This window comes from Pipistrellus kuhlii, unplaced genomic scaffold (genome assembly GCF_014108245.1).
Source record: "Pipistrellus kuhlii isolate mPipKuh1 unplaced genomic scaffold, mPipKuh1.p scaffold_m20_p_16, whole genome shotgun sequence".
In the NCBI taxonomy this organism is placed as follows: Eukaryota; Metazoa; Chordata; class Mammalia; order Chiroptera; family Vespertilionidae; genus Pipistrellus; species Pipistrellus kuhlii.
In genome coordinates, this window is record NW_023425471.1 from 20,147,772 (window position 1) to 20,161,455 (window position 13,684).

The following is a 13,684-nucleotide window of genomic DNA, read 5'->3' on the forward strand; positions in this document are numbered from 1 at the left end:
ACACATTTGCATACCGCTTGTTTACCTAACAACCCTTTTAAAACATTGTATCTATGATTATAACTTTTAACTAGAGGGCCAGTGCACGAAATTTGTGCTTGGTAGGGTCCCTAGTGGCTGCTGCCTGCCAGAGCCTCCCTTCCCTTGGTTGCCTGCTGCTGACACCCCCTGGTGGTCAGCTCATGTCTAACTCCTGATCAAACTCCCACCCATGGGAACAATTTGCATATTAGCCTTTTATTATATGGATGGCTTGACTTTGTGCATAGGCCAATCAAGTTTGCATGGTAATGCCAACTAAATTTGTTATTGCATATTATAATTTTTATAAATAGCTTCTTTTATGTTTTATGTGTTAACAGTATATTATCTTACACAATTTCTCAAAAAGAAAAGTGGAGTGGTGTTTTGATATTTCTAATGCAGAGAAACTTTTCAAAGATGGCATATTCGAGTTTAATTTAGTAAATGGGATTCTACAACCAAATGAAGAGTATAAAGTTTACTTAAGGTTTTGTCCAAGTAAGTAATTTTTCCTATACTTGTTGATATTTCAGTTTATTTTCACATATTGTTTTATCATGTATGCAAAAGTTCAACTTATTTGTTATGTGCTTTAAAAACTGTTTTAAAAAGTTTCTTAGTAGAATTTTATAGTAAGCATACTAAAAAAAAAAAAAAAATCGCTGCCAAAGGTCCTCACCTCCTGGTATTCCTGCCATTGTAATCCTCTTTCCCATCAAATAAAGCTGATATATAACCCATGGGATAAGTATGAATGTGATGGTGTGGGCCTTCCAAGGCTATGTCAGAAAAGGCATTGCATCATCTGGCTAGTACTCATAAATTGCTTGTTTTTGAGGAAGCTGGCCAGCATCTCCATTTATATTTCCACTTTCTGGTGTGGTTTTTTTAAGTTACATATTGTAGTTTTGTATCTTTTTATAATTGGTCTGACAAATTTTCTCTCATTAAATATCTATTACAAAAATTCGTGGCAGTTCTTACATAGTTATTGTTTAAAATAAACCTTAGTTGTTGTTTTTTTTGTTTTGTTTTGTTTCCAGTTTCTGAGAAAAGGCATGTAATTGACTTTTTCACTTTAGAGAATAGCTTGTTTTTTCAGTAAAGTTTTTTTTTAATTTTTAATAAATCTTTATTGCTCAGATTATTACAATTGTTTCTCCCCCCCCCCATATCTCCCTTCCACCTTGTTCCCACCCCACCCTCTGCCCTCATTTTCCTCATTCATAGGTGTACGATTTTAGTCCAGTCTCTTCCTGCATCTCCCTCACCCTTTTCCCCCTGATAATTATCAACCCACTCCCTTTCTTTGCCCCTGATTCTATTATATTCATAGTAAAGTTTTATTTTTGCCCTGACTGAAGTGTCGGCCACAGACTGAAAGGTCACAGTTTTGATTCTGGTCAAGGACATGTACCTTGATAGCAGGCTCGATCCCCAGTAGGGGGCGTGCAAGAGGCAGCTGATCCATGATTTTCATTCATTGATGTTTCTAACTCTCCATCCCTCTCCCTTCTCTGAAAAAAAAGCAATAAAATAAAAATCTCATTTTATATGCATGATTATTGCTAATGAGCTTTTTTCCATTCCTTTAACTATCACTGTATAAATGGAATATATTTTATTTTATCTGGCACTTCTGTACCAAACTTCCATGGTTAGATCTGGAAGTTTTTCAAATATTATTCTACATTGTTTCCTAACAAAATAGTTTATAATATAAAACCATGGTAATCAATAAATATATCTTTTTACAATATTTATCTTTTGTCTACCTCTTCCCCTTATTTTTCTCTATCCTCCTCCTAAATCTGTTACTACAATGTTACTACATTACAATGACATTACATTAAATTATAATTGTATTATAATTGTTACTGTAATTTCTCTGAATGTGTTATTATAATGGCAATTAGTTTGAAATTTGATTCCAAAAGTTTTGCTTTGTATATTTAGATGTTATGAAAAGGTTGTCTAATATACCTTTCACAAATAAGTACAGGCATTTTAAAATAATGACTTTTTTCTACAAAATGCTATTTGTATAAATGATCTTTATGTGCTACATTGCCATTTTGTCTTCCTTTTTCTACCTTTTGCTGATATATCTCTTAATTTTCCATCTTTGTCTTTTAAATTTAGAATAAATATTGTAAACCAAAAGACCATAAGGTGAAATTCAGAAACAATTGTAATAATCTGAGCAATAATCTGAGCACCTGCCCAATAGAAACCAAGATAGCACATGGGGAGTTTCTTCTACTATGAGGCATGTGCAGTAATAGCCAAGATAGCAAACATGGAGGGAATGTGCTTAACCTGGGAAAAGGATTGGAACAGATAAGGGACACAAAACCCCAGGTGATCTAGGAAATTGATTGGTTAGTAGGAAGGTCAAGCACAAGCCTGCAAAGGACTGGGAAATTGATTTTTTTACAGAGAGGAAGAGATAGGGACAGAGAGCTAGAAACATCGATCAGCTGCCTCCTGCTCACACCCCCCCACTGGGGATGTGCCCGCAACCAAGGTACATGCCCTTGACCGGAATCGAACCTGGGACCTTTCAGTCCACAGACCAACACTCTATCCACTGAGCCAAACCAGTTTTGGCCATTTGTCACTATTAATAGGAAGTCCCTATTCCCTACCCTCTTCTGCCACTTCCCACTTTCCAAGGACTCCAGACTATTTGAATATGTAAAGGGATTATTTGAACACATAAAAGCATCCAGTACATTGAAAACTAGTGGGTCTGATCAGTTCAGCGAATCCATTGCTTTTGCTTATGGTTCACAATGATGTCACTTTTGAAAACTGGTTTGCATCATCCAGAACACTCTTATTCTCTGCCCTGGTGATACCCTTAATGATACCCGATCCCTGCCAGGTCACTTTGGTGTTCAGTTCTTGAATTCTAAGATTATATATTGAAATCATACTCACCAGATCACATTTTCCTCCTGATGATGCCATTTCTTACACAGAGTAACAAGAAAAGCATTTCAGGGATCCATGTATAGAAGGATGAGGTAGAGTGGTAAGATTTATTGGGAAAAAATATAAGACTGCCCTCCAGGTGCCTAGTGTCTCATCCACAATCAGATGGCTCAGCTCTGTCTCACTATGGAATAACTCCTGTTTCTTGGGCCACAAACATGCTCTTGTCCTCACCAAGCCCATGAGGATGAAGGCCCAGAGATGCAGAACTTCTCTGTGTCTCATTTTCCCCATCTGCACATCCACCCCTAGTCTGCATTTGGGTCACAGCCTGTGCTGCACCTGGGCTCAGTGTGGCTGCTAAGCCTGCACAGCTGCTGTGGAGAGAGTGTATGAACGAATGGGCAAACAAACAAAACTCAGGTCTTTGTTAAGTTTTGATTTTATTATCTCCAGGTTTGGAAAGAGCAGGCTTTCTTTCAAACTAAACAGTCTCTTTCCTGGCTATTTGTGGGCTTATGCTGGGCTCTCTCCTTTGCCATCTTGGTCTCTACTGTGCATCCCTCAGCAAAGGAATTTCCCCTTTACTTGTTCTCCTTCCACCTGGCAACCTGGGAATGGGCCATTGTCCCGTGGGGAGATTGGAAAGTCAGTTCTTCCTGCCCATTTAGGGGAACAAAATGTTAATCCCCTTGGCAGGTAATGCTACAATCCCCTGGGGTAAACTAGGAATCTCTAGCTTCCTAGTTAATGTTGCTTAATTAGATATCTGCTCCCTTCTCTTTCATTAATATCTAACTACCGTATTTCCCCAAAAATAAGACATCCTCCAAAAATAAGACCTACTTACAGGTTTCCTTCTCAGTAAAATATAAGACATCCCCTGAAAATAAGCCCCCCCCCCAAGCTAAATATGAGAGATTTGGTCCACTGATTCTGAAAGAAATGCAGTCACAAGAAATTCACCAGGAAATTCAGGAATTGGATTGTTATGATGATGTTCCAGAAGATGATGACATGATTGTCATTGAATAAATGAGTAAATTCTTGATACTGTAGGATTCACAGTTTGTCTGGTTTGTGTTAACAACTACCATACTACCGTACCATATACAGGTAATAAATTTCCTTTATTTTCATTTAACAATAAATGTGTACCGTATTCTTCTTCATGGAAAAATAAGACATCCTCTGAAAATAAGACCTAGCGTATCTTTGGGAGCAAAAATTAATATAAGACACTGTCTTATTTTCGGGGAAACAGGGTAGCTGCTTACACTAATACTTTGAGGCCTATATTTGGGAATTTAGGTCTAAAGGGCATTGGCAACTTGCTGTGATGGAATTGTCCTCCAGGACTAACCTGCAGCCTTCTATGCTGATCCCTTTTCTCCAATACAGATTGCCTTTCCTCATAGTGAGCTGCTAACATGGGAATTTCCTGTTTTCCTACCAGGTGAAATTAGGCAGTTGACCCTGGCAACCTTTCATAAACTTAAAATCTATGAGAAAGCACATTCTTTTCATCTCAGCACATCCATTTCCCAGTAGTCCCCTGAAATCCTTATAGCAATTATCTGACCTCATTTTCGTAATGCATGTACTAAAGGGATGGGTAACTCCTATTAAGGCATAGAAAACAGTGAAAAAAAAGAAGTCCTGTTGCACTGTTTTCTCAGGTATATGTGTTTTCCCATAATAATTAAAATCTACTTTAAGGAAACTTGGTCTATTTTTAGACAGAGTTCACTTTGAAAAAAATTTATTTCAACAGTTCCTCATTACATGTCTTAAGTTCCTTGGCAGGAGAAATCGAGTTTCTGGATAATCAATTCGGCTTATTGAGCTGTACCTTCATAGTACATTTTAATATTTAGTAAGGTTTAAACTACTTAAATGTGGGGGTTTTTTTGGGGGTGTGTGTTAACTAATCTAAAATATTTATTTATTTTTTCATTAGCTCATCCTGTAAAATACACAGCTTATGTACCTGTACGTTTAAATAACAGTCCAGTTTGCTACCAAATGTTACATCTGACTGGAGAGCTAAAATTGCCCAAGATATCGCTTGACCGTGCATTCATGTATTTTACCCCTGTTCCTTTGAATGTAGCAAGTGTGATGGATGTCAACATTTTACCTCAAAGTTATTACAGGTAAATGCTTAATGTGAATTTACCATATTTTCTTTGTGTGCTTTTTGTTTGTATTTGTTATGAGTCATGACAATGTCTAACTTGTTTCTGAAGTTGGAACTATTAAAATATTTAATTGTATATTTAAATTAAATTACCAAAAAAAAAAAAGCCTACTTAGTTACCTCACAGTTAGTCATTTAACTTTTTTTTTTTTTAATATATTTTATTGATTTCTTACAGAGAGGAAGGGAGAGGGACAGAGAGCCAGAAACGTCGATGAGAGAGAAACATCCACCAGCTGCCTCTTGCACACCCCCTACTGGGTATGTGCCCGCAACCAAGGTACATGCCCTTGACCGGAATCGAACCTGGGACCTTTCAGTCCACAGACCGAGGCTCTACCATTGAGGCAAACCGGTTTCGGCTATTTTAACTTTTTGTAAGAATTACTGTTATGTCTCTATGGTGTAAGAAACAAGCTTTAAAACTCCAGGCATTAGTTTTCTATTGCTGTATGACATATTTACACAGACTTAGTGCCTTAAAACATGAATTTGTTATCTCAGAATTTCTTTGGGTCAGGAGTCCAGGTCAGTTTAACTGTGTCCACTGCTCATGTGTGGGAGCCCCTTTCACGTCCTGCATGATTTAGGGTTCTGGTTTAAGGTTCAGGTTTTGGAGAAGGCTGAAAACAAATGAAAAAGAGACTTTGAAAAGATTTAATTTGGGAAATGGGGGCCAGGCGGTAGTCCATCTCTAGTGAGAGGACTACTACCCGCTCTGGCTTTTCCGTCCCTTTTATTAAGATTAAAATTATAGGATACACCCATATGCCCTAGGCAGGAAACTCCAATAAATGCCAATCAGTGAATTTAGGACTAATAGGTGGGGGCTTCTTCAACTACCAATATCTAGTAATTAGCTTTGACCCTTTAGCAATTAAGGTTGACCCACCCTCTGAATTCCCTCTCCACAGCTATTATTAAAACAATGATCGGCTTCCGGCATTCATTGTCTCAATAAACAGAAACCATGGGATGGGCAGCAGTCTTCATCTGAGGATAAGTTCTCTTCCAAGCTCCCTGGTTGTTGGCAAAATTTATAATTGTAGGTGTAGTACTAAGACACCATTTTCTTTCGGGCAGTTGGCTGGGATCACTCTCAGCTCTTTTTTTAAAAAAATATATTTTTATTTATTTCAGAGAGGAAGGAAGAGGGAGAGAGAGTTAGAGCATCAGTGATGAGAGATGTAATGGTTGATAATAAATGAAAATTATTCAAGTTGGAAAGCATAAGACAACTTATAGTTTCTCAGCTTGGCCTGCAAGATATAATGAGTGCTTACTTATGCCATGGAGCTTGGTCTAAATGTCATTTCGTGAGAGAGTATAGTTAAACTTTAACTTGAGAACTTTAGGATTTGCTATTCTTCCAACACCCTACTTTATAGGTAGAAACTAACCTCGGTTGCTCAAATAAGAAATAGAAGTGGCTTAAATGATTTTGTGCTAAAATGCATTATTTATTTAAAAAAATTTAATCTAATATATGAATTAATATTTTATTTTTCACCTTTGAAATTAATGTATAAATATATCAATTTAAAAATGATCTCAAATCAAAAGTTGATTCTTGAAAAATATGGTACAATAAAATCAATAGCATTAATGACTTATCCAGTGACACTTAGATAATTAGTGACAGAATATGATCCCAGCCTGATTTATAAAATACTTTATATGTTTTATGCAATTAACCATATTGGTTTAACCCTGTCAAGTTGAGATCTTTCTTTACTTTTGCCAGTTAATTATCTGAATAATCTTCATTCTAATTAAAACATTATAAATATGGTTCCCATTTGTTAACACTTGTTATTTGCTATAGGAGTCTATACATATAATAAAATAAAGTAAAATAATATGGTTAAATAGTATAGATCACCAAAAGTTATCAAGTATTAATTAGATTTAAAAGTGAATACTACATACTATGTTATTCAAAATTACAAACATTTTAGATTGGCTGAATAATTTAGAGGTATATAGTGAAATATGTGAACATTAAGTGACATTTTTTAGTAATGATTTAAAAATATTCATTATACATGTGTATAGTGCTTAAGAGTATCCATATTTAAAAATACAATATGTGTGTATATTAACCTTTTAATATTTAGTCTACATGTGATAAGGCTCTAGATATTAAAGTAATTTTTGGTAAATTTTTGTCAGGATATATTTAAGGGCAATACTACTTATATCCTGGCTGTGGTGAAAAACACATTGTATTTAATCGGGTGTTTTAACCCTCTTTTTAATCTTTAGAGGACAAAAGGAACTTTTGATCATCTTATGTGGTTCTTTATTAAAATAACATTATACATCATATTATGACCAGAAAATTAAAGATTATACAAAATATCTTTAACTAGAGGCCTGGTGCACAAAATTTGTGCACGGAGGGGGGACTGTACCTCAACCCAGCCTACACCCTCTCCAATCTGGGACCCCTCGAGGGATGTCCGACTGCCTGTTTAGACCAGATACCAGTAGGATTGGGCCTAAACTGGCAGTTGGACAGCCCTCTCACAATACAGTACTGCTGGCTCCCAACTGTTCACCTGCCTGCCTGCCTTCCTGATTTCCCCTAACCACTTCTGCCTGCCAGCCTGATCACTCCCTAACCACTCCCCTGCCAGCCTGATTGATGTCTAACTGCTCCCTAGCCAGCCTGTTTGCCCCTAACTGCTATCCCTTGCAAGTCTGGTCACCCCTAACTGCCCTGCAGGCTTGATTATCCCCAACTGCCCTTCATTGCAGGCCTGGTCCCTCCCAACTGCCCTCCCCTGCTGGCCCTCTTGTGGTGGCCATCTTGTGTCCACATGGGGGCAGGTTCTTTGACCACATGGACAGCCATCTTGTGTGTTGGAGTGATGGTCAATCTGCATATTACTCTTTTATTAGATAGGATAGAGGCCTCGTGCATGGGTGGGGGCCAGCTGGTTTGCCCTGAAGGGTGTCCCTTGGCGTGTGGGGTGGCCTAGGTGAAGTGCCTGTAGTTGTTTACAGGCTGGCCACGGCCCTGGTGACCCAAGTGGAGGCTCTGGTATCTGGGATTTATTTATCTTCTACAATTGAAACTTTGTAGCCTGGAATGGAGCCAAGCCGCCTGCTTGCTCTGTGGCGGCAGCCATTTCTGTTGGGATTTATGTATCTTCTATAATTGAAACTTTGAAGCCTGGAGGAGAGGCCAAGGCAGGCTAGGGCTTCAGAAGCTAGGGCTCCTTTGCCGGGGGCAACCAGAGCTTCCTGCTCTTTTCAGCTTCCTGCTCTTTCTGCCACCGTTTCTGTTTGGATTTATTTATCTTCTATCTTTGAAACTTTGTAGCCTTGAGTGGAGGCCTAGGCCAGTAAGGGCAGGTGGAAAGCTTGGCCTCCTTCATTGCCGGGGAAACCCAAGCCTCCCTCCTGCTCTCTGTGGCTGCAGCCATCTTGGTTGGGTTTATTTGCATATTTACTCTTGATTGGCTGGTGGGCATGGCTTTTGAGTATAGAGGAGGTATGGTCAATTTACATATTACTCTTTTATTAGATAGGATAAGTGTGCATATTATCATAAATACTTGTTTTAATTTCTCTAATAATCCTAAAACAGAGGAAATCATATATAAAGCCAATTTCTTGCGTGCACTGAGCTAACTTTTTTTGTTTTTCAATTTCAAACAGAGAATCAAGTATAAAGGTTGTGATTCCCTCAGCAAGCCTTCTTGGTATTGATGGTGATACTGACCCTCTTACTGTGAGTTTTCCAAAAGGCACAGTCATTGAAGCCTCTCTTGATGGAGTTAACACTGAGCTCATCTGCCGCTTTAGCTTCATATCATCTAAACCTCTGACAATTGTCACTACTGTTCTTTTCTGTGATGACAGAAATTGCAGGTACAATATTTAATATTAGATTCTTTTGTTTCTGACAGTAAATAAGTAAAGGGTTATACTATTTTACACTATTGTAAAACGATAAAGGAGCGACATCTAAAATAATGATTTTGGACATAAGAATATTTTAAAAGTTCCAAATGCAGCATTGCTCTCATGAGACTCATCATAATAGTGGTTACCAGTGTAATGAATGCAACTAGGCTGCGTGAGTTTGAATCCTGGCTCTGTTAATTTTGGTGACGTTATCTAGTCTTCTGTGGTTCTTAGTTTCCTCATCTATAAAATGGGCATAACCAATCTCATCCTTAATCATGAAAAATTTGTTGAGTTAATACTTATTGAGTAATTGGACAGGAATTGACACAAAGCAAATGTTAAATAAGTATTAAATGAAAGACATATCAGTATAATGAGTTTCTAAAATGTTGATTGCTGCTTTAACAGGCTCAGAAAAAGTCAAATACAACTTGGTAGAATACCTTTTAATTTCTTATCTTTTAGAACCATAAATCCCCCTTTTACATTATACCCTGAGGTGATTTGATTTACCAGTGAAAAAAGGCTAAGGTGTACAGCAGTAAAATTTGTTAAAAATGTTTGTTGTGTGAAGCATTAGAGAAAATTGTATACTAAAGATTTATGTCAATATTCTTATTCTATGTGGTAATTTTGTAACTTTTAGTGGGATTATTACTATATCATAATATATGTTATTAGTATACTATGTAACATATAATACTATAGGTCTGGTACACAGATTCATGCCCTGATGGGGCCCCTTGGCCTGGCCTGTGGGGATGGGGCTGAAACTGGCCCAGTGCACATATTTGTGTGCCAGTGGGATCCCTCAGCCTGTCCTGCAGGGATCAGGCCAAACGTGACTGTCTAACATCCCCAAGGGATCCCAAATTGCAAGAGGGTGCAGGCCAGGCTGAGAGACCCCACTGGTGCATGATCTGGGCCAGGGAGAGACTGAGGAAGGGCTCTAGAGCATGGCCTGCCTGTCTCTCCCAGTCCCAATTGGCTGGACCCCAGTAGCAAGCTAACCTACCCGTCAGAGTTTCTCCCCCCTGGTGGTCAGTGCACGTCATAGCAACTGCTCGAACTGTTGAACAAACATTTGGAAACTTAGCATATTGGGTTTTTATTATATAGGACTAGGGGCCCAGTTTATGAAATTTGTGCATGGGGGTGCATCACTCACCCCTGCCTGCAACTTCTCCTTCCAGCCTGATTGTCTGATTGCCCCTAACTGCCTCTGCCTCAGCCCCCACCACTGTGGCTTTGTCTGGAAGGAAATTGGACATCTGGAAGATGGCCGGTCACCCAGTCTAATTATCATATTACCCATTTATTAGTATAGATAGTATATGGCTCATGTATAGTATATAGTATACAGTATATCTATACTAATAAAAGGGTATTATGCTAATTAGACCAGATGTCCTTCCAGACAACCTTCTGGACAAAGCCAGGGCTGTGAGAGAAGCCTGGGTCCCAAGTGCCAGAGGGCAGCCGGTGCCAGCAGCTGGGAAAAGGAAGGCCTACTCTTGCATGAATTTCGTGAGTCTGGCCTCTAGTAATATATAATATTACTATTATCTATATACTAGGTGTACCAGTTAAAAATGTGGATTTTTTTTTAATAGATGGAGTTACACATATATTGATATATATGCAATTTGATATGTATGCTATTTTGTTGTATTGAAAGCAAGCTTAAAAACTTCATGTCAAATTTGCAGAAGGTGTTAAAATCATAGATATTTTTATGCTTAAAAAGTCTACATTGTAAAGTATAATTCCAAATTTATAGCGGTATTTAGGACTTGTTTATCTTTTGGAGACCATTCTTAGCATAGACCTGCTGCAAATGAGCTATCTAGAATTTTAACATTGTGGCCACTGAAAGAGAAATCTCAAGAGTATTTTAATAATCATCTAGTAGAACATAACTGAAGGCAGTGTTAGAATATTGCCCCAAAACATTTGTTGTATTTTGGGGGGCTTGGTTTTGCATAACACAATGTATTTTTCTACCTTTATTGGTATTATACAATATGTGTAGGTAGAATCGGTAGTGGTGGGGGGAGTAGAATTCTTAAGGTGCCATGCTTTGTTCTGATATAAGCATCTGTTTCTTATTCCTTACCCAGCCCCATGGAAGGCTGTAAAAATACCTTCATTCTATGAAGAACATTATTTTCATGGTAGATCTTTTAAACCAAGTCACAGGATTGTAGCACCATCTTTCCTAAAGTAGAATGTTTATGTATATTTAACCAAACATAGGATACCCATGAATCATAATTAACTATATACAAAATAATACTAATAATTGTGATTTGTTCATCATTTACTTGTAGAAAAATGGGGGTATTTAAAATTTGTATAGAAACTGCAAAAGCACAGAAAGGGAATTCCAAGATAATATTTACAATTTCTTCTAAGATTATTAAAATCAGTGCTTTGAGCAACAGGTTGCAAAAAAAGAAAAGTTAACCATTAATGACATGATTTCTCTCTTTTCCTCCTTTTTCTTTTTAAAAAAGTATACAGTATTTTGAGGAAGAGAAAGGGAGAGATAGAAACATCAGAGGAAGAGAAAGGGAGAGATAGAAACATCAGAGGTGAGAATCATTGATTGGCTGCCTCTTGAACGCCCCCTACTGGGGATCGAGCCTGCAACCTGAGCATGTGCCCCTGACTGGAAGGGAACCTGGGACTGTTCACTCCACAGGCTGATGCTCTTTCAGTGAGCCAATCCAGCAAGGGCTTTTTCTTCTTTTTCTTCTCTTCATTCCCAATCTCTTCAGGCATCTGCCTGAAGGCTGGTTCTCACCAAGCTCCTAAAGTGGTATTTCAACGCAGTTGGCTGCTGCAATTCCTCCCTGGAAACCCTACTATGAAAGAGCCTCTGAAGAGAGATTTTGAGATTTAAAAAATGGTTTACATTGATTATAGAATTATTTCCAGGTTGTTAGGCAGACTAAAAATGAGATTTTTTTTTGTAAAGAGAATTGATATATGTATAAAATAATGTGCAATGGACGTATATTTCTAGACTTGATTATCTATTGATTTCTCATGTGTCTAAGGAAGAATTCTCTGCCCTTACCTTACTTTGCAGTGATACAAATCAATGAAATACATTCACATGTGAAACATATGTCCATGGATTTATGCACATTTCGATCAAGCCTAAACTCTTTTAAAGGTCACTAAATTGGTTAATAGCCACATATTTGCCAGAATTCTTAATGCTCATAAATAACTGTGTCTTTATGGACTGCACATAACATATTATGGGTTATTGCAAGGCCCACAAAAGCAGCTATAACTGTATTACCTTTCCCTCCACTCAAGAAAGAATATTGAAAAACAAATGGGTGAGAATCACAGTATCATAAGGAATGTTGTCAATCTATTTTGATTTATTAAAAACAAATAAAAATCTGTAACTTTATTGCTGATTAACAAAATGACATTTGATATCTGCACTTGTGATGGAGACATTCTTGTCTGTCCACATCATGGATGCCCTGGATTGTTACAAATACACATTACAGCAGTAGATTAAATTCCATTGATTGACCAAACTGCTGTAAAAGTGCTAGCTTTAGTAAACATTCAGAATTTAAATAAACATTTCAATTTAACATTTTATATTTAAAGTTACATGTGGATTATTTTGCTAGCGATTAATGAATTGAGAAATATTGTGAATAGGTGTGGATTAGCTTCTTTGGAAAGCTTCCTCAAGGATGTTTGTTTTGTGTAATAAATTCCCCTCAAACAAACACAGTCATCCAAGTTATTCTATTATTTGTAAGTCTTTATTTAAATACCATGTGGATGGCCATAAGCACTTGTTTTTGCTAGTGATGGTGGGGATGATGGGTTTTTAACAATGTAAAGCACTTTTAAAGGGCTGACCTGATACTTTTTTCTCTCATTTCTCACTTTATTCAGTCCTGTAAATAGAAATCTAGATCATTATTCCAAAGTAGTGTCAGCTATAAGCTCTTCTGCAACTCTTCATATCCATTGCCAGTTTTTCCAACATATATCCTATATAATGAAAAGCTAATATATAAATAGACAGAGCAGTGGAATGACTGGTTGCTATGACATGCACTGACCACTGGGGGCAGATGCTCAATGCAGGAGCTTCTCCATGGTGGTCAATGCACTTCCACAGGAGAGCACCACTCACACCAGGAGCCGTGGCAGCGCTAAGGACCCCTCAGGGGATGTCCTACTGTGGGGAGCGGGCCTAAGCTGGCAGTTGGACATCCCTAAAGGGGTTCCAGACTGCGAGAGGGCGCAGGCTGGGCTGAGGGAACTCCCTGCCCTGTCCTGCCCCCAGCTTCCCCCCTGCCTCCCTCCTGCCCAATGCATGAATGTCATGCATCGGGCCTCTAGTACTTTTGTAATTTTCTAGCTGTCTTGTGGAGAAAGGTTTGAACAGAAAAGCATCTTAAGGCTAAAGAGACAAGCTTCCAAGCCATACCCTGCAGCCCTGCCACTTCTTGCTCTGCTCAACTCACTGTGAATTCAAACCATGTTCAATAGCACTGCTTTTAGAATGTTAGATCTGCCTCTAAATAGCACAGCCAGGAAGGAGAGCCTCAGTTAATA

At 38.1% G+C, this 13,684-nt stretch overlaps 1 protein-coding gene across 1 annotated transcript in view; it reads left to right on the forward strand.

The window, feature by feature from the left end:
• Positions 1-13,684, forward strand: part of CFAP47 (cilia and flagella associated protein 47) — a 396,096-nt gene that overhangs the window by 108,764 nt on the left and 273,648 nt on the right. Inside the window, 3 exon segments of the mRNA XM_036439773.1 lie at positions 363-522; positions 4,922-5,117; positions 8,828-9,040. Coding sequence (XP_036295666.1) covers positions 363-522; positions 4,922-5,117; positions 8,828-9,040 — 569 coding nt within the window.